Source organism: Denticeps clupeoides, chromosome 8 (assembly GCF_900700375.1).
Source record: "Denticeps clupeoides chromosome 8, fDenClu1.1, whole genome shotgun sequence".
Classification (NCBI taxonomy): Eukaryota; Metazoa; Chordata; class Actinopteri; order Clupeiformes; family Denticipitidae; genus Denticeps; species Denticeps clupeoides.
In genome coordinates, this window is record NC_041714.1 from 18678518 (window position 1) to 18700447 (window position 21930).

The 21930-nt window shown below is 47.2% G+C and overlaps 1 protein-coding gene across 3 annotated transcripts; it reads left to right on the forward strand.

The window, feature by feature from the left end:
• The first annotated feature begins 79 nt into the window (after positions 1-79).
• On the forward strand, positions 80-14810 carry b3galnt2 (beta-1,3-N-acetylgalactosaminyltransferase 2). Of its 3 annotated transcripts, XR_003750559.1 has the most exons (13): positions 80-1167; positions 1391-1514; positions 1714-1814; positions 2811-3007; positions 4389-4484; positions 5085-5195; positions 5269-5347; positions 5425-5608; positions 5689-5814; positions 5894-6053; positions 6178-6234; positions 13042-13324; positions 13513-14810. XR_003750559.1 is itself a non-coding variant. In XM_028989538.1 (12 exons), the coding sequence occupies exons 1-12, from the start codon at positions 783-785 to the stop codon at positions 13168-13170; spliced, it is 1749 nt and encodes a 582-aa protein (XP_028845371.1). In that variant the 5' UTR covers positions 80-782; the 3' UTR covers positions 13171-14810. The 3 variants fall into 3 exon arrangements, 2 of the variants coding, with proteins under 2 accessions (XP_028845371.1, XP_028845372.1); XM_028989538.1 differs by having other exon boundaries at positions 13042-14810; XM_028989539.1 differs by having other exon boundaries at positions 928-1141; positions 13042-14809.
• Positions 14811-21930: the final 7120 nt, after the last annotated feature.

Below are 21930 nucleotides of genomic sequence, written 5' to 3' on the forward strand. Positions count from 1 at the left end.
GAAACTCGGCCTCATCGTCACATTCTCTGTGATTCCAGTGAAACCGACTCCCATCCCGTGGGAATCCTGTGACCCACTGAACGAGGATCCTTCAACTGCCTTGTGAACATCTGAGGAACGTAGACACCTTGTGGCTGAAGTGGGCCATGACAATAATCATTTCTTCTCATTGGCCTTCGTTAATGTGTTCTAACTATTTACATCTTTGGCTAGTTTTTATTACCGCCATGGATATTCACAATAGGCGATTCTAAAAGGTGTTATATTTCATATAAGATGATCAACAGAATATTATGGTTCTGTGAATTTAGACCATGGACAATAATGTAGATTCAGTTTTTATGCTAATTTGATCATGTTCAATAACCTTTATTATAATTATCTGTTTTCATATTCTGCACCTGTAAAATGCGTAAATATGCAGAAAAGGCAACCACAAAACATTCTGATACTTAAAAATTATACTTTATCTCTAAAACTATATTAATAAATGAATGTTAATAATAATAAATAAATGCATAAATAAATAATCATTTATCATTTGATCATCTTTTACATTTTGAAATCGTAATTTGGAGGATTATTCTTTATCACAAATCTCATGGTAGAAAAGTTATTTCGAGCATCGCGGAATTGGCGGTATATCGTTGGCATGGTATTTTATCCGTATTGCGGATTTTCGGTGATTGTAAACCCTAGTCTTCTCTTTATGAATGTGTATCCCTATCATTTAAAAAGTCTATATTATCCAGAGGTTTCTGTTTCAAACTACTGCATCGAACATGTACGAGTTAACGCTGCCATCGCTCCGCCATATTGCCACGGGTACTTCCGCCTCCCTCCTGACTCCATTTCCCAGAAGGCCCCGTAGCCCGGCCCCTCTCCTGTCATTGGCTGCTGGCGGTGCGTCGTCATCGCAGGCAGGAGGCGGACATGAGGCGGCCGCGCCGGAGATGCTGCTGCCGCTGCTGAGGCTCCGTGTCCGGCTGAGGGAAGCGGCGCGGAGCGGCGCGGCGGCTCCTCCACTGCAGCACGTCCATGCGCAGCCTCGCGTGGATCTTGCTGCCCTGTGCGCTCGCCGTCGTGGCGCATTTGTGGCTGCGGACGGACAGAGGCGCGCCGCCGGGTCTCCAGGCTTCAGGTACGCGGCGGAGCTCCGCACTTTCTGTAAGTTTTCACGTGTTGTTAACGCACGCACGCACGCACGCACGCACGCGGTCCGCGGTCTGAGCGGAAACTCGGAGCCGGTGGATCCGCAGCTGAGCGCGGTGGGCGTCGGTGCCGGTGCACGGAGGTCATCACGTCCATAATCGCAGCACGCATCTGCACGCTGGAGTGACGTCACCAGTAACTTGTGAGGAACTCGCCCTAATTCTTCTTCTTTCACCAGATGGGCCGTCTACTCACGAGTTGCTGGTGGGGGTCCTGTCTGCCAGGCACCACCATGACCTCAGACAGGCGATAAGGGACACGTGGTCTGGGTACCTGAGGGGACACCCCGACTTCCACAGCCGGTCTGTATGAAATCGCTTTTCTGTTTTCAGAATGAATGTTTCAGGACTCACGGCTGTAATTGTTGTTTTTCTCCCCCCTGTGCAGCGCCTGCGTTCTGACCGTCCCCGGCGTTCCGCATTTATTTTTAAATGGCGCAGCCCCCAGACATCGGTTGCCACTCCAGCTTCTGAAATGGCCCTGTTTCTGTCATGCTTTCAGAGTGCTGGTGAAGTTCATCGTCGGGAAGCGTGGCTGCCCTGTGCCGGAGGAGGACCGGGAGGATCCCTACTCATGCACCCTGCTGAACCTTACGGAGTCCGGTACATTTACATTTACGGCATTTACCAGACGCCCTTATCCAGAGCGACTTACAATCAGTAGTTACAGGGACAGTCCCCCCCTGGAGACGCTCAGGGTTAAGTGTCTTGCTCAGGGACACAATGGTAGTGAGTGGGATTTGAACCTGGGCCTTCTGGTTCACAGGCAAGTGTGTTACCCTCTAGGCTACCACCTCCCCGGTACCGCAACCCACTGATTATTACTAAAAATGTCGCTCGTGACCAAGTTAATTAGACGCAATAAAAATTATCTGTGATGCACTTTTGATATCCTTAAACCGAGGAAAATGGACTAAACACCAGTTTCAACATCATTGCTGCCTGGGGGGGGGGGCGAGTCTGTTTTACTGCAGTAAAATTGACCACGTGTTGCTGTATCGACTCACTTCTTTCCAGTTTGCTTTTCTCCACCTCGCAGCATATCAGCAGAGGCAGCGTGGCGCAGTGCTTCCTGACATGAACAATTCTTCCGGAACGTTTTGGGATGTTTGCACGTCTCTTGGGTTCTGTAAATTGCGACTGGGGTTTTCTGGTGATGAAAGTAGTCGGGCGGGGCCATTTCCGTCTGGGCATGTGATTCCCCCGGAGCCGGGAGGCGCCGTCCGGCTGCTCACGGCAGCACTTAACACATCACTTCCGCTTACCAGATTTCCAGATTTAGGCTGATTTGGTTTCATCCTCTTGTGTTGATTTCCAGACGCGTTAATTGCCACGTTCCCTCCACGGGAACCGAAAAGCTTCTCGGTCCCTGTCGCTCCCAGCGCCGCGGAGGCTAATTGGCTGTAGTCTGATGCATGGGGTGGAGGCGGTCGAATTCAGCCTCCGATCTTCCATCCACCGCCTGGATAATGAACAGCTCTTTACTAATTCAGAGCCTGGCGGGGAGGCCACGCCCATCATCTCCTAACTGGTTATCTCAAAGACGTCTGGTCCCACCCAGGTGCTGACTCGGTCGATTTTCTGCTTTGGTTTCCTCAGCGCCCGGGGAGGAGATGGCCATCCTCAGCGAAGTCCCAGAATCCTCTGCTCTGCTCCCCGCCGACGTCTCCACCATCAGCCTGGACTTCAAAGTCCTCCACCCGGTGGTCATCACGCAGCTGGGCGTCTTTTCAAGCAGCCCTCGGCAGGAGTTCCGTGGGAACGTGAGCGTGAAGCTCTTCCAGGTGGACCAGGAGGTACAGGAGACCCTCGTTTTCTTTCGCTGAAATTTCCATCTTTCGTCTGAAAGTCTCCGTTTATTAATTTAATTTTGAGTCGGCGCGACCCCGCTGCGTCGCAGCTCTCTGGAAAAACAAACGTTAGCTTCAGCGGGGAGCGGCGGCCGGGTTATTACTCTGTAAATGTAAAAACAGGAAACGCTGCCACTGTGGATGCGCTGCCGCGGGCGTCACGTTCATCTCCAGGCCTTAGTGGAAAATGCCGAGGTCTCCGCCGGGCTGGCTGGTGGGTTGTGGGCAGAAAAAGGTGCATAATGGCTTCAGAAGAAATGCAAATTTGTGACACTGACGATTTCAGAGTTTCGGCTCAGGAAGTCCGTCTTGTGGGATTTCGGACGTAAACTCCGCAAAGATCGGTTTGCTGCAGTCGGGAGGAGGAATTTCTATTTTTCATTTTCCAGCAGGATGTGACTGGTGCTCATCTACATTTACATTTACAGCATTTATCAGACGCCCTTATCCAGAGCAACTTACAATCAGTAGTTACAGGGACAGTCCCCCCCTGGAGACACTCAGGGTTAAGTGTCTTGCTCAGGGACACAATGGTAGTAAGCGGGACTTGAACCTGGGTCTTCTGGTTCATAGGCGAGTGTGTTACCCCTAGGCTACTACCACCCCACATCTGCAGCCCTGTGATTTAATAGTAATAATAATAAAGTGAAGTGTTTGTCACATGTGATGCACAGCACACGGTGCACACAATTAAATTTGTCCTCTGCATTTACATTTATGCCATTTATCAGACGCCCTTATCCAGAGCACCTTACAATGAGTAGTTACAGGGGACAGTCCCCCCCTGGAGCAATTTAGGGTTAAGTGTCTTGCTCAGGGACACAATGGTAGTAAGTGGGATTTGAACCTGGGTCTTCTGGTTCATTGGCGAGTGTGTTACCCCCCTGTGGCATTTAACCCATCACCCTGAGTGAGCAGTGGGCAGCCATGACAGGCGCCCGGGGAGCATTGTGTGGGATCGGGATTCGAACCGGCAACCTCCTGATTACGGGGCCGCTTCCTTAACCGCTAGGCCACCGCTGCCCCTTTTACATCAGGAATATTCAATCTAAAGTTGTTATTTAACCATCAAAGGTTTTGGAATCTGTGCATTTTTTTTTTTTTAATTCAAATTTGAATTTTTCATTGGTCAGTTTCTCAATGTGTTACATCAATTTTGAATATTGAATCTGTTGAATTCATCTTGGTTATCAGCATAAACGATTAATCTGGAAGGATGTGAAGGTCAGAGAGTTCTTCCAGAAGTAATGCCTCAGTGGTGTGGAATAAATGTGTACAGTTCCTACTTTCGTGTGAACGGAGTGTCACCGCTGTCACTTGTGTGTAGGAGGCGGTGGTGACGGCACGCTTCAGCACGTTCAGCCCTGGGAGCAGCGCGAATGGCGTGTGGTACAAACCTGTGGAACGGTTCATTCTGCCCAAGGTGAGAGGTTCTGGTAGAACAACGAGCTGATGGAAGCGCACAATCAGCCACAACAGCCCCCAGAAAAATAGTGTCATGAAGTCCCATAGACCTCTGTGGTATCTGGTACCAAGCCATCAGAAGTTGTACGTTGTCAGGTTGGGCCTCCATGGACCAGACTCAGTTTTTCCAGCACATCCCACAGATGCTCGATTGGATTGAGGTCAGGTTTCCCAGCAGAACATCACCCAGCTTGACCTCTTCCCACAGGGCGTCCTGATGCATCTCCATTTGATAATGATCTAAAAGAATCCCACCTTTCACTTCTGTTGATGCGTGGTGCAGCCATCACGTACTATGAGGATGGGACAGTCGGACAGAATGAACCAGCGCCTCGGCACGCCAGGAACGGTCCACAAGACCTGCTGGGTTTGAGATGGGTCTTCTAGCATCACAATCTGGTCCTTGTTAAAGTCTCTCAGATCATTTTTTTCAGCACATCAGCACCTGACTGTGACCCGCTGCCTGGTAGCTCCACACGTCTACCGATACCACTGTAACCAGATCTTCAGTGTGTCTTCAATGGCGGTGTTTTTACGCCTGAACTACTGTGTGACGCAGGGCTTTGAAGGGACGCTGCTGTGGGAGAGTCAGGACGTGGCTGGTCTGACGACGATCAACGCCTCCAGGGTCCATCTGAACCGCGGCGGCGGAGTCCTCCAGCTGCGATCGGTGCGTTGCGTGCGTCTCGTGTTGTTTTCTTGAATAATGTCCCTCTGCCGACACGCTGGGGTTGTGTCTGCAGATTGAAGAGGGGACGCTGCCACACAGAAACGCCCTGGGCTTCCCCGGACTGGCCGGTGGATTCATGTTCTCCGTCTACGGTGAGGCGGAAGGTCCAAGCGGAGCGCGCGTGGTGTTAATTATCGTCTGTGGATGACTGAAGTCCCCCTGCGCGTAGACGCGGAGGCTCTGGCGGAGAAGCTGCGTGGCCGCGCGGAGAGGCTGCGGTCCCACTCGTCCCGGCTGAAAGAGGAGGACTGGGCTCTGGAAGAGGAGAGCCTCCGGCACGGGGACCTGGTGTTTGTGGACGTGGTGGACACCTACAGGAACGTCCCTTCCAAGCTGCTGCAGTTCTACAAGTGGTCAGTCGGAGGGGAGGGGAGGCGGGGCTCGCCGGGTTTGGAGCTTTTACGTAAAGCGGCGTGCTCTTGTGCTGCGGTAGGTCGGTGAGGAACGGCCAGTTCAGCCTGCTGCTGAAGACCGACGATGACTGCTACATCGACGTGGACTCGGTGCTGATAAAGATCGACAACAAGAGGCTGAGGAGAAGAAACTTCTGGTGGGGGAAGTAAGTAAGCATGTGGCATGAAGCCGGGAAGTTCTTGACCGTGGAAATAACGAGTCTTTGTTGACCCTCCCGACTCCAGCTTCCGCCAGAGCTGGGCGGTAGACCGTATTGGGAAGTGGCAGGAGCTGGAATATGCCAGTCCGGCGTACCCGGCATTTGCCTGCGGGTCGGGCTACGTGGTCTCCAGAGACCTGGTGGAATGGCTGGCCAGCAATGCGGAGAAGCTGAAAGCCTATCAGGTACGTCCCTCTGGGCAGGCAGGACATGCCACGCTTTTGACAAATGATTTCAGACAAACTAGTGTGCAGTGAAAAGGCCTCAAGGGCTGTGTGTGTGTGTGTTTGTGTGTGTGATTTATTTCAGGGGGAGGATGTAAGCATGGGCATATGGATGGCTGCCGTCGGCCCAACCCGATACCAGGTAACAGCACCCAGAACCCGTGTTCTGCAGGGCTTTACGTGATGAATGATGGGTGCGACTCTGTTTTTATGACCGTAGGAGGTCAAATATAATTTGTGGGTTGAAAGCGGTGTGTGTGTGTGTGTGTGTGTGTGTGTGTGTGTGTGCGTGTGTGGTCGGTGTGAGCACTGGGCTCTTTGGTGTGGCGTTACTCTGTGGGCGATTCATGTGTACCTTACAATTTTCCCACAGTGGCACAATTTTTACAAAAAATGTTGTGCCTTCGTTATCGAAATGTGATACACGTAGTTTAATTTCATATAGGTGATAAAACAATGAGTATTGTTGTGATAATTTCAGAATTAAAATGTAAATGTCCGCTATTATTAATTTAACATCAATGCGAGTTCCCCTAGCCTGTCCATGGTCCTGCAGTGGCTAGAAATGGCGATAGGGGAATCTTCTTCTTCTCCGTTCAGAGAGTGGCAGCTCAGAGGGTCGGATCTGGAATTCACCCCTTTATATAGTCTCAAGGAGATTTGTTGGACGCAGACACAACTTCCCGTCTGCGCCAAACATTGTGGAAACTTTAGATATAATACTAGGGGACGACTAAGACTGATTTTTCAATCAGGGGACCTTTAAGCCATTACTCAGTGCTGCTGTTGTTCTTTAGTTTTTAGACGAACAAGGGGTGTGACGGTGTGTGTTTGGTGTGTTTTCTGGTTATTGTGCAGGGTTGTATATGATGAACGGGGGGTGTGATGGTGTGTGTTGTGGTTATTGTGCAGGGTTGTATATGATGAACGAGGGGTGTGATGGTGTGTGTGTTGTGGTTATTGTGCAGGGTTGTATATGATGAACGAGGGGTGTGACGGTGTGTGTTTGGTGTGTGTTGAGGTTATTGTGCAGGGTTGTATATGATGAACGAGGGGTGTGACGGTGTGTGTTGAGGTTATTGTGCAGGGTTGTATATGATGAACGGGGGGTGTGATGGTGTGTGTTGTGGTTATTGTGCAGGGTTGTATATGATGAACGGGGGGTGTGATGGTGTGTGTTGTGGTTATTGTGCAGGGTTGTATATGATGAACGAGGGGTGTGACGGTGTGTGTTTGGTGTGTGTTGAGGTTATTGTGCAGGGTTGTATATGATGAACGAGGGGTGTGACGGTGTGTGTTTGGTGTGTGTTGAGGTTATTGTGCAGGGTTTTATATGACGAACGAGGGGTGTGATGGTGTGTGTTATGGTTATTGTGCAGGGTTGTATATGATGAACGGGGGGTGTGATGGTGTGTGTTGTGGTTATTGTGCAGGGTTGTATATGATGAACGGGGGGTGTGATGGTGTGTGTTGTGGTTATTGTGCAGGGTTGTATATGATGAACGAGGGGTGTGATGGTGTGTGTTTTCTGGTTATTGTGCAGGGTTGTATATGATGAACGAGGGGTGTGATGGTGTGTGTTGTGGTTATTGTGCAGGGTTGTATATGACGAACGAGGGGTGTGATGGTGTGTGTTGTGGTTATTGTGCAGGGTTGTATATGATGAACGAGGGGTGTGATGGTGTGTATTGTGGTTATTGTGCAGGGTTGTATATGACGAACGAGGGGTGTGATGGTGTGTGTTGTTGTTATTGTGCAGGGTTGTATATGATGAACGAGGGGTGTGATGATGTGTGTTGTGGTTATTGTGCAGGGTTGTATATGATGAACGAGGGGTGTGATGGTGTGTATTGTGGTTATTGTGCAGGGTTGTATATGACGAACGAGGGGTGTGATGGTGTGTGTTGTTGTTATTGTGCAGGGTTGTATATGATGAACAAGGGGTGTGATGGTGTGTGTTGTGGTTATTGTGCAGGGTTGTATATGATGAACGAGGGGTGTGATGGTGTGTGTTTGGTGTGTTTTCTGGTTATTGTGCAGGGTTGTATATGATGAACGGGGGGTGTGATGGTGTGTGTTGTGGTTATTGTGCAGGGTTGTATATGATGAACGGGGGGTGTGATGGTGTGTGTTGTGGTTATTGTGCAGGGTTGTATATGATGAACGAGGGGTGTGATGGTGTGTGTTGTGGTTATTGTGCAGGGTTATTTATGATGAATGAGGGGTGTGATGGTGTGTGTTTGGTGTGTTTTCTGGTTATTGTGCAGGGTTGTATATGATGAACGGGGGGTGTGATGGTGTGTGTTGTGGTTATTGTGCAGGGTTGTATATGATGAACGGGGGGTGTGATGGTGTGTGTTGTGGTTATTGTGCAGGGTTGTATATGATGAACGGGGGGTGTGATGGTGTGTGTTGTGGTTATTGTGCAGGGTTGTATATGATGAATGAGGGGTGTGATTGTGTGTGTTGTGGTTATTGTGCAGGGTTGTTTATGATGAACGAGGGGTGTGATGGTGTGTGTTTGGTGTGTTTTCTGGTTATTGTGCAGGGTTGTATATGATGAACGGGGGGTGTGATGGTGTGTGTTGTGGTTATTGTGCAGGGTTGTATATGATGAACGGGGGGTGTGATGGTGTGTGTTGTGGTTATTGTGCAGGGTTGTATATGATGAATGAGGGGTGTGATTGTGTGTGTTGTGGTTATTGTGCAGGGTTGTTTATGATGAATGAGGGGTGTGATGGTGTGTGTTTGGTGTGTTTTCTGGTTATTGTGCAGGGTTGTATATGATGAACGGGGGGTGTGATGGTGTGTGTTGTGGTTATTGTGCAGGGTTGTATATGATGAACGAGGGGTGTGATCGGTAATCTTTCTCGCGCGGTTCTCTGTAGAGGTGAGTAAATAAACTTTGACTCTGTCTTGGGTAGCTTGTTTTTAAGAAATGCTTGTGTTTTTGTTGACGTGACTAGGCGAGCTAAGTTAATGTATTAGCTTTCGCTGTCGTTATTGTTGTCAATCGGCGTCAGTTTCACCCGAACTAGGTACACGCCCACTCTTGCGTAGTCGTGAAATGGGTTATAGTCAACTCCACTACCTGTGGACCGCACCTGTAGTCACTCACAATTTGACCTGTACTTGTGGTACTACTCTCGCGCGGTAGCGTCAGCCCTTGTGTGAAGACCCACTTGGGTAAAGACCTGCGACTCGTCCTGCGCGACTCTACCGAGCAGTAAAACCAAAATACAGGTAACTTCACTCATGCTCCTCTCCTACTTCTTTTTGCTAATCATGTCCATCCAGAACATTCCGCTCATTCATTCCAGGCGCCCTCCTCGATTCAATATACACAGAACATGCAACACACATAACCTGCACACACTCTCCCAGGCCTCATCTTGCCACCCTGAGTACTTGTTCGGACTGTGGAACTGTCAGTCGGCAGTCAACAAAGCAGACTTCATTCCTGCTTTTGCTACAGAACGAAATCTCCAAGTACTCGCACTGACTGAGACCTGGATCCGCCCCCATGACTCCGCTACACCTGCAGCCCTTTCCACAGACTTCTACTTCTCTCATACCCCCCGCCCCACTGGCAGGGGAGGGGGCACAGGCTTGCTCATTTCCAAGGACTGGAAATTCACTCCCGTTTCTGATATTCAAACAACCAGTTTTGAGTTCCATGCAGTAACTATTACACACCCAGTAAAAATGTCCATAGTTGCTGTATATCGTCCTCCAGGTCCGCTGGGGAACTTTGTAGAGGAACTAGACACAACTCTCTCCTCAATTATAGATGAGGAACTGCCCCTTGTGCTACTAGGAGACTTCAACCTCGATCTCCTCAAGCCACAAACTACTGACTTCCATAACTTCATCTCTGCTTACAACTTTACACTTCTCTGCACGCCCACAACGCACAGAGCTGGAAAACAACTAGATCTCGTACTCACACGCAAATGCTCCACAGCCAACACTTCTGTCGTTCCTCTACATCTATCCGATCACTCTTTTATTCACTTCAGTCTAGCCCCCCTGGCACGCACCACACCCACCTCACACTTAACACAATTTCGCCGTAATCTCCGTACCCTCTGCCCTACTCAATTGTCTTCCGCTGTCTCCTCGGAGCTCTCCCCCCTAGACATCCTCTCTATTCAGGACACTAACCGTGCTACAGACATCCTTTTCTCCACACTAACATCTTGCCTCGAGAGACTCTGCCCTCTAACCTCAAAACCAACACGTGCGACTCCACCCTCACCGTGGATCTCTGACGAGGTTCGTCACCACAGGTCCCACCTTAGAGCAGCTGAAAGGCAGTGGAGGAAATCCAAGTGCCCGCTTCAACTTAATAAGTATCAATCTCTCCTAAAATCCTTCTCTGCTGCTGTAACTACAGCAAAGACCAGATACTTCCAGGACAAAGTAAACAACTGCAATGACTCTCGAAAACTTTTCTCGACTTTCAACCGTCTCCTGAATCCTCCACCCCCTCCCCCCTCCACTTCTCTCTCATCTGAAGACTTCGCCACCTTCTTCACAGAAAAGGTGGCTGACATTAGCAAACAATTCTCACCACCTAACCCCAGACCCCGTCCTGCTGTTACCTCTGAAACCAGGAATCTGTCTTCCTTTACTCCCCTCTTTGAATCAGACGTGTCTACACTTCTCCAGTCTAGTCACCCCACCACCTGCTCCCTGGATCCAATCCCCTCACACCTCCTTCAGTCCATACAGCCCACCATATTATCTGCTCTGACACATGTCTTAAACTCCTCACTCACAACAGGAACATTCCCCACTGCTTTCAAACAGGCTGTCATTACTCCCCTGCTCAAAAAACCCACATTAAACCCATCTCTACTGGATAGCTACCGCCCAGTCTCCAACCTTCCTTTTCTTTCAAAAATTCTTGAAAGAGCAGTCCTGGCTCAACTTTCCTCATTTCTCCACAAGCATGATCTTCTTGACCCTTTTCAGTCTGGTTTCAGGCATTCTACTGAAACCTCCCTCCTGGCAATGATGGACGACCTTCGTGCTGCAAGAGCTGCCCGCAGATCATCTGTCCTTGTCCTACTTGATCTATCTGCTGCCTTCGATACAGTTAACCACGAAATTCTTCTCACCACACTCTCTGATTTAGGAGTCACAGGAACCGTACTAGATTGGTTCACCTCTTATCTCTACAACAGGTCCTTCAAGGTATCATGGGGAGGTGAGACATCTGTCCTCTCTAGGGTAACCACAGGGGTTCCACAAGGCTCTGTCCTTGGCCCCCTTCTATTCTCAATATACACTCGCTCACTTGGTCACATCATCCAATCACATGGCTTCTCCTATCACTCTTATGCTGATGACACCCAGCTCTATCTGTCATTCCCACCAGAAGATGCTACTATAGCAACAAAAATTTCGGCCTGCCTCTCAGACATATCGGCATGGATGTCTGAGCGACACCTCCAACTCAACCTATCCAAAACTGAGATTCTGATCTTTCCGGGCAACAATTCTCCTCAGCAAAACCTTTCAATTCAAATTGGATCGCTATTGTTAACACCCACGGCATCTGCAAAAAGCCTTGGGGTTTGGATAGATAACAAACTGAGTTTGAACCATCATGTTGCTGCGATCTCCAGATCCTGCAGGTTCACTCTCTACAACATTCGCAAGATTCGGCCTTTTCTCTCACAACAGGCTACGCAGCTCCTCGTCCAGGCAATGGTCATCTCCAAACTCGACTACTGTAACTCTCTCCTGGCTGGAACCTCTGCAGTCACCATAAAACCACTCCAGATGATCCAAAATATGGCAGCCCGTCTCATTTTCAATCAGCCAAAATACACCCATGTTACACCTCTTCTTACCTCCCTCCACTGGCTCCCGGTAGCTGCTCGCATTGAGTTCAAATCCTTGATGCTGCCTACAGGGCTGTAAATGGAACTGCGCCCTCCTACATCAACACACTACTACCTAGCTACACTCCTGCACGCTCTCTCAGATCGGCAAACGAAAGGAGACTAAAAATTCCTTCTTCACGGGGTCTCCGATTCCAATCATGTCTGTTCTCCGTTGTTGTCCCTGGCTGGTGGAACAACCTGCCCTCCTCCACACGACTAGCCGAGACTATCACCACTTTTAAGAAGAAGGTGAAAACCCTCTTATTCCAAAAATATTACAGACAAATTTAACACATACACATGCATACACATTGAACAAACAAATACAAAATGTATAAATACATTATAATTTTTCTTAGTCTAGCACCCAACACTCTCCGAGCATGCTCTTCAATGACAAGTCTAAGCCTTATCAGGGCTCTTAGTTTGTATACTTGATATTCTATAGAAATCGAACGAGAATTGCTGGTGTCTTCCCATTGTAAGTCGCTTTGGATAAAAGCGTCTGCCAAATAAAGTAAAGTAAAGTGATGGTGTGTGTTTGGTGTGTGTTGTGGTTATTGTGCAGGGTTGTATATGATGAACGGGGGGTGTGATGGTGTGTGTGGTTATTGTGCAGGGTTGTATATGATGAACGGGGGGTGTGATGGTGTGTGTTGTGGTTATTGTGCAGGGTTGTATATGATGAACGAGGGGTGTGATGGTGTGTGTTTGGTGTGTTTTCTGGTTATTGTGCAGGGTTGTATATGATGAACGAGGGGTGTGATGGTGTGTGTTTGGTGTGTTTTCTGGTTATTGTGCAGGGTTGTATATGATGAACGGGGGGTGTGATGGTGTGTGTTGTGGTTATTGTGCAGGGTTGTATATGATGAACGAGGGGTGTGATGGTGTGTGTTTGATGTGTGTTGTGGTTATTGTGCTGGGTTGTTTATGATGAATGAGGGGTGTGATGGTGTGTGTTGTGGTTATTGTGCAGGGTTGTATATTGTATTTTGTCTGTTGTGTCTCCTGATTGTTATAAGTGTAAAGCCTCCTCTCTGCTCTGCTCTGGTCAGGACTCTGGTTGGCTCTGTGAGAAGGAATGTTACGTGGACATGCTGTCATCCCCGCAGCACACGGCTGAGGAGCTGCGCTCACTCTGGGACCTCAAGCGCGCCTGCGGAGACCCCTGTGGGTGTCCCTAGGGCCACCACTACGGTCCCTTGCCCCACCCCACCCACACACTTTCACAGCACCACGGGCCCCCACAGACCCAGGACGTGACTGACTGGTCTTAAAGAGACAATTATTTTTCTACGAGGACAAAAACAGGAGATTCGAAGCCAAAGATGGCAGGCAGTGAGCATGAATGTTTATCTGTGTCTCACTGGCCACGTTCTGATACGAGTTTTGTACATTTCTCTCTCTCTGCTGACTTATCTGTTCACTTCAGCATTACCAGAACAAAACAAAAGTGTGTGTTCGTGCCGCTGCACATGATTAACGTTTACTGTTCACGTTGTGGTGTCGCTTTGTGTTCACTTTAGGCGAGTGGGTGCTGAAATAGATTTTCAGCTCGACTTGCTGAATCCACACGGCCATTTTGCAGCTCGACATGCAACACGAAGACAGCAGTCGACTGAGAATGTGGACAATCTCACCAATCCCAGTGCAGAGGGTAGCAGTAGAACTACGTGTTGTGGCCCCGCCCGAGTCCCCATCTCTAGGAGAGGAAGAATGCAGCTTCTACAGTGATGTACAGTGTGTGTAACTGCTCTCGGTGTAGCTGTGGCCTTGAGTGTTCTATCCTCCTGCTCCTCCTCCTCCTCCTCTCTCAGTGCCATGGGAACGCTGTCAGATGATGAGCTGATGCTGTGAAAAATGTCCGATTTTCTTCCCTCCTCCTAATCAATAAAAAGTTTTTTCTTTTTCCCCCCCCCGCAAACACCGCAGAAGAAAGACGAGTGGAGCATGTTTGATCTTTGCTGATTGTTTTAATAAGTCCTCAAGCGAGACTGAACTCAGCGGGTGTTTTCTCCACACGCGTATTTCTAAAAGCGTGGAAGATTTTATTATTCAGAAAGGGGGGGGAAGTGTATTTGTAAGAGGCTCTTTCATGATGCATCTGCCCGGATTCTTGGAGAACCAAGAACTCCTCCTATGAAATACGCTATTTTGGACCTGCTGTTCAGGTGCCTGTGATAAAATGTGTGGGATTAAAATGTTGCATCACAGTCATTAAAATAAAAAGCCTACGTACTCAGTTCCAACCCCCCCCCCCATTATGTGACCTCCAGTCGTGTCCTGCAGAATGTGGGCTGATGGGCTGATATCTGCAGTGCTGCTCGTCTCTCTTTTTAAATCACTGCCTCTGCTGAGTTGAGGGAACCGATAGCACCACAGAGAGCTTATCTCTCAAGCTCAGAATCTCAGAACTAATAGGGCCGCCGACATGGATCTTTTACTTAAAAGCAGCAGATCTGTCACTCCCTCGCCTGACTGACACACACACACACACACACGGACAAATATATATAAATCATCCGCCGACAGTCAGCCACACGGCCCAGAAGAAGAGCAGCGGATCATTTATTCATGAGGCTGTGCATTCGAACCTGCAGAGAAGCTGGATTATTATTAGAGATTGTGCCCTGGTGAGGATTCCGCATCCTGTGCCTTCACCACAAGCTCCGATTCAGCCCACAACATGGGAAGCAAAAGCATCTCATCAGTTCCAAAAATGAGCTAAACACGTGATGAACATACTGAAAGTGAAGTGATTATCATGGTGAAAGACTGCAGCACAGCACATGGTGACACAACGACACATGTCCTCTGCTTTTAACCATCGCGCCCGGGGAGCAGTATGTGGGGACGGTGATTAGTTGAATGAATTAGTTGTGTTAATTTAACTTTTTTTTTTTTTTCCCTTTAATTGAAATAAATGAATTCAGATTTTTACTCCCTCCAGATAATACACGACACCGCGGTTCATCAGTCACAGATGGATTTATTCCTTTGTTAAACTTCTCCGCCAATCCACCATTAAATCCACCATAAATCCACCGTCAAACTGTCATTACATAAATGTACAGAATGATCAATGTAAATATAACAAATAAACATTTAAACTAAAATTGACAAATGCACAATAAAACAGAAAGTTACAGTTAAACGTACCTCGCTGGCTGCACGTAAACGTGAGGAAATAAATTTGCTTTAGAACAAAACTTAACACGAAACACTTCCAACTTTTTCTTTCTCTTCTTCACAGCTTACTTTCACCTTTAACAACTTATTTATGGCTTCTTTAATTTACGGCATCTTCTAGCTTCTTAACCCTTTTGCGTCACTTAAATGTGACTGTGTGCAACACGGAATGTAACTTGGTTCCTACCCATAAACGAAACAATGTTTATAAGAAAATAAGTAAACACAATAAATTAAACAACTTGACATAATTTACATTTATGGCAGTTAAACAGATGGTGGAAAAAAATACCCCACATGGGGATGAATGAAACTGAACGTATTTAAATTGTAGATTTTTGGGCTGATTTTATTATTGAGGAACATTCCAGTCATATTCCACAATTACAGAGTCTCTCAAGTAGCACCTTCAGATGCCACCTCCATCCAGATCATTGAGAAGATAAGCTCTCTGCATGTTTCATGTTTCTCATGCCATTGATTTCATTTCAACATGCACCATGGTTGATGCACTTTTTAGTTGTCTTCTGTCTTTTTTTTAACCTGGAGGAACCAACATGTGAGGTGTAAGACAAAAAACAAAACTGCTGCACTATTCATGACGGTCTGTTTTAAAGAGGCTGAGCTCCACCGAGCATCCAGTTCTTCCTCGACTCTTGAGTGCAGAACAAGAGTTCGGATCTACTTGCCTCGCTGATGCTGCTGACAGTGTAAAAAAAAAGAACCCTGCAGAAGAGCAGACCTCAGATAACACCAGTCAGCGCAGCTTGTTCCTTTAAATCAGGCCTGGGGGCTTTCGAAACAATAAATGATTCATGGTGACTTGATAAAAGTCGGGTGGACTTTTTACACTCCCGTCAAGGCCAGTGATGCAGTTGGATTGAATAAATGTAGAGCAAATAAATGAAGCCTGGGGTCTGTTAATTCCAGCCTGCAAATGCATCTATACATTTCTGATCCAAGGCTGCTGCGTTTTTGTAAAAAAAAAAAAAAAAAAAAAACTTTCCTGTGGAAAATCAGTTGTAAAATACATAAACACACACACAGTGTAGAAGCAGTTGGAGTCCACTGGGTTTCATGCAGTGACGCTTATGAAAGATCAATTCCTTCTCTGCTGATAATAAGGGCGTCAGATTCTCTGGTTCATTTACACTACTCACAATAAGTTAGGGATGTAGGTATTTTTTTTTATATTACTTTGATATTACTACTAATGTATGAGAAGAAACACCATTTTAATTAGTTTAATTTTTATTACACCAAAAAAATTAGACAATAACAGTGATGGCCCCAAATAACAAAATGAACGTGCAGAGACCGAGCCATGTACAGACTGGGGACTCTGTACAAACTCTGGGGACCATGTTGACCTCAGCGTACTGCTCACCTCAGCTTCTCCAGCAACGCTGATGCAACACTCATCCGTGAACAGGACATAGACCACTGCTGCATTGTCCAGGTCACGGCGGTGTCTTGGTGTCAGTGGAGTCACCTGCAACGTTTGTCTGGCATTCAAGCCAAAGCGATGCAGTCTGGTTTGTCTGGAAACCCTAGTACCCTCGCATCTGGTAAACGGGCCTGCAGCTCTGTGGCAGTTGTATAACGATGTCTGAGGTCTTTAGGTTCTGGTCATCATTGCGGTCTGTCACTCATGGGGCTCCACTCCTGGTCTGTCATGAACTCTGCCAGCAGGTCTGTGTCTTGATGCAAGTCTGCTGATGACACCAAGTTCACGAGCAACATCTGACTACCTGCCACCGACCCGAAGGCGCACCATGGCCAGGTGACGCTGCTCGTCCGTTAAGTGACGTTGTGTGTTCATGGCTGTTTGAATAATGAACTTGTAATGAAAATACCAGCTTTTTATAGCCACAGAATGTTGAAATTGATGCCACATTGAGAAAGGTTGTATAACCCTTGGTTATATAATATATAAGGCATGTACACAATGAGACCATTACATGAAAAACACAAAATGAGGTGTCTCTATCAACCCAATACAATTACCTCCCTATCCCCAAAATATCTGAAGTGAAACAAACACCGTATGTATGACATCCATTAAGTCTCTCACAATATCCCTAACTTATTGCGAGTAGTGTATTTATAATACGGCGATTCTCTAGAAATGAAATCAAAATGCTAAAACAATTCTGTAATATTTTACTTGTCCTAATATTTAAGACGGGAACGCAGATAATGTGGAACATCATTTGATTTCAATGTATTTAAAAAGCTGAATGTCTTGCAGAAATTGTTTACAAATTTCAATAAAAGTCATAGCAACTAATAGTACTGGCTATCAGTTAAACTAAACCGCACTCGTGCATCCTGTGACATTGTTGTTCCGTGCATCACACCATCTAGGTCATGTTATCTGCATATATCGGAGAACATTATTCGAGTGAAGTGTTGCACAGTTTTGACACCCATTATGCATTGAAATATTTGGTGCAATAGTTTTGTCTGAATGCCTGTAGAGTTCACAGAATTTTATAGTGGAAGTTGGTTTCAACAAGTGAGACTAGTTTTTTGTGTTCCGTGCATCACATGGCAAGTTTTCAAACTGCTTGTGTGGCTTTTTGTAATGCAGGACAACTAGTTCTGACCACTAGTTATGGGGATTGTGTTATCAAAATTGTCCAAGCAGCCATGACATTATGAATGTTATTGTATTGAGCAGGTCCCCCTGTCAAGACAAGCCTGACCCCTTGAGGCGTGGACCTCTGCAGGTATCTGCTGTGGTAGCTGGGGTATCTGGTACCATGCTGTCAGTGGTTGACGCAGTGCCTACACGGATCACTTTTCTTCTTCCAGCACGTTCCGCGGATGCTCGACTCGGCCGAGATCTGTTGTTGTGTCTCTCGAACCCTTCCTGGCCGAAAGAGGACACTGGCATCAGGGAATACCATTTCCCACCCTGCATCCTGGTGTCAGGCATTCCACCCACTTCCGGGTTCCCTCTACACCAGGATAATGAATCTCAGTTGTCATAGGGTGGTAGTAGCCTAGCTGGTAACACACTCGTCTATGAACCAGAAGACCCAGGTTCAAATCCCACTTACTACCATTGTGTCCCTGAGCAAGACCCTTAACCCTGAGTGTCTCCAGGGGGGGACTGTCCCTGTTCAAGTTCAAGTAAATCTCTTCTATATATATTGTGCAGATATACAGAGAGACGAGAAGATGTGGCTCCAGTTTACACAGTGCAACATAAAAGTAGACAACAAAAGACAGATGCGGCACATGAAATACAATATATAAATAAATAAGATACAAAATATACATTTTGGCTAGAAGTGAGTGTTAAAACGTGACCAGTGATATATACATGTTTGAATAACAGTAATGATAGTACAGTTATTGGTTTCAGTGCAACATGAAGAGGTAGTCCATATAGCAGCATGTGCATAACAGCAGCAATGAGGTGTAAAGTGCGGAGGTGCAACAGAGTTAGTCCACAGTGTGAGTGTGTGTGGGGGGAAGTATGAGTGCAGGTAGTGTGTTCAGGAGCCTGATGGCTTGTGGGAAGAAGCTATCACGCATCCTGGAGGATCGAGACCTGATGCTGCGGTAGCCTCTGCCGGATGGGAGGAGTGTAAAAAGTCCATGTGGTGGATGTGAGGGGTCAAGCACGATGCAGTGGCGGAAGAGACGCTCCGATGACGTTACCAGCTGCTTTGATGATCCTTTGAAGCTGCCTGATATCGGCAACACTACTGTTACCGAACCAGGCGGAGATGCAGCTGGTCAGGACACTCTCTATGGTGCCCCTGTAGAACGCGGTGAGGGTGGGAGCCGTCTCAGAAAGTGGAGACGCTGCTGGGCCTTTTTGGTAATGGAGGTGGTGTTGGTGGTCCAGGTGAGATCGTCTGAGATGTGGACTCCCAGGAACTTGGTGTCTTTTACAGTCCCAACCGTGGAGCCGTGGATGCTGAGTGGGGTGTGGGTGGGGCGAGTTCTCCTGAAGTCGCCGATCATTTCCTTTGTTTTGTCCACATTCAGCGACAGGCAGCCAGCTGCTGCACCTCATGCTGTCCCCTGTAACTACTGATTGTAAGTCGCTCTGGATAAGGGCGTCTGATAAATGCTGCAAATGTAAATACTCTTCTGGCTGATACGCACGTGAATCTTGCTCATGTAAATATAAACACGTAAAAGCAATTTAATAACTCATGCATGGCTGGCCTTTCGTGCCGATCTATTTCTTTTGTGAGCACATTTGGGCTGTCGAATAAGATTAAAAATGCAAATATGCAACGGAATGTCTGTATCTACAAGGCTTTGAGGATGTGGTCCGATGTTCGAGGCAGAAACACGACGCTGGGGAAAACCGAGCAATCTGCTTCTAACGTGGATCCCTGGTGGAACATCTCCACGCCGCACCGCCGTTATTAACCGCTAAAGCACCGGTTTTTATTGCATCTCGAAGCCCGCGAGCGCTGGTATTCTCAGGAAAACGGTAACAGCTACAGGGGTCAGAGGGCTCAGGCGCTGCCTCCACGTTTCTAAATGTGGCAGCCGTGAGCGTCACCAGACCCTGCGGGTGATCTCAGCTGGTCTGGGGTAGAACTCTCAGTGTTTAAATCCAATCTCAAAACCTATCTGTTTTCTCTGGCTTTTTGCTAAAGTCCTAGACCCTCATTTCACTTCATTTTGACACAATTATTTTGTCAATTATAAAGTCCAGTTTATCACAGAGTCCCCCTGTTAGACAAAGTTAAATTGACCCTAGTTAGGCTGTCCTAGTTAGGGTACCGGGCCACTGTAGCACCAATATACCACTATAACCACATATTTCAGTATTGGTCGTACAGTGCAACCGTCTGCCGCTGCTTCTGTTTGTTTTTCTCCGAGACACGGAATCAAGCACCCAGACTACTGGCAGACCCCAGTGAAGAGACCAGCAAATAAGTCCTGGTTCCTGACAACTGCTTAACAAGGACATACCATGAAACAAACCAGAGGGTCACCACAGCCACCACCACCGTTACAACTACAGCTATAGGGATCTTCAAATGGACCAGTAGCATCATTATGGACACGTAATCTAGACCATGACACTGACTACATCCTGGACTTCTCCAACCCTACAACCGTAGGACTTATTATTATATCATCCCCAACCCTGCACTGACACCATTTGCAGGCTCACTCTACCCTGGAAGGGGGTCCCTCTCTGTATCACTCCTTCCCAACGTTTCTTCCTCTCTTTTTTTCTCTCTCCTACAGTTTTTTTTTTGTGGAGTTTTTCCTTGTGTGCAGAAGGGTCAAGTGTGGGGGGTGTCAACTGTAGGGCCTGTCAAAGCCAATTGAGACATACTGTATGTGATTTTGGGCTATATAAGAAATAAATGTTGTTGTTGTTGTTGACCCTTGCAGTCCAACTGAAAATCCTTCTTTTAAATCAGGATTCACTGCAGCACGTCCGTGAATGTTCCTCAGGATGAAGATATAAACCATCAGCCAGGATCTCAAAACTCTCTCAAAACATAATTTCCAAAAAAAGGTGCATTAAAAATGCATGCCAGCTGAACAAATCCATCTAAACGCCTGTTGGGGGCTTCCTTTCCTGGACCAGCTGAAGATGTGAGGTTCATTTCAGCGTTCTAGAACAGGGTTCTTGCTCCACCTAAAGGCCTGCTGCTGTTCCTGCATTATTTAAAAAGTCTATATACACATAAATAGGATAAAATACTATAAATAGGAAATATTTGTATTATTTTGCTAAATAAAAAAATGCAAATACAAAGGCTAAAATGGGCAGAATATATTCCTGGCTAATATGCAAATAAGTTCAAAATGTACCTCTAGTATATTTGAATAAAAAAAAATAAAAAATCCAATATTTGTTACAGTGATAAACAGAGACTCTGCAGTTATAAAAATCCGCCCCATCAGGCAGCCTTGCCCATGAAGATCACATCTGGCAGCACAGCCTCCGGAGGCCGACGCTGCCTCCCTACATCAGAGCGGAGCGTCACACTCCACAGCGTCCCGCAATCAGGCCGCGACTGCAGGGACCCCAGCCGCCAGGAGGCCCCTGAATTATCAGTCGGCGGGGGTTCTCGGGGACTTCATGGTCACCACAACCATTCTCTTCACACTGTAATTCTGGTGCAGGAACTTGGAAGCTTCCACCAGCGAGATGATGTGGGGGGGAGAAACAGCCTTTCTAGCTGAACATGGCTGTGTGAATAGCCATGTTTCAAATCCCACTTACTACCATTGTGTCCCTGAGCAAGACACTTAACCCTAATTTGCTCCAGGGGGACTGTCCCCTGTAACTACTGATTGAAAAATCGCTCTGGATAAGGGCGTCTGATAAATGCTGTAAATGTAAATGAATACGAGCTTTTCTTCATCAGGAAACATGAAGCCAGCAGGCACTCTGCAATTACCTTAAAAACTGGGCTTGACATGTAAACCCGACCTCTCTGGGTGGATCGTGGATTATTTCCACGGACGAGGGTCATATGCACCCAGCCAGACTGGTCTGAGACAGGAGACATCTCCGCCAAATGTGGAAGCATCTCTGCATATTGTACAATTAAGAGAGGGATAGACAAAAAACAAAAAAAAACTTCAGAACTTCATCAATTTACTCGTGACAGACTGTTTTTGGTAAACAAAACACACCAGCGCGTGAGGGGAGGAAAGGGGGGGTGGGGTGGGGGGGTTCCCCTAGCTTCTAGCGGAGGAGAATTCAGATTTCACACCACCACCATATGTTCTTTCTTTTTTTTTTTTTTTTG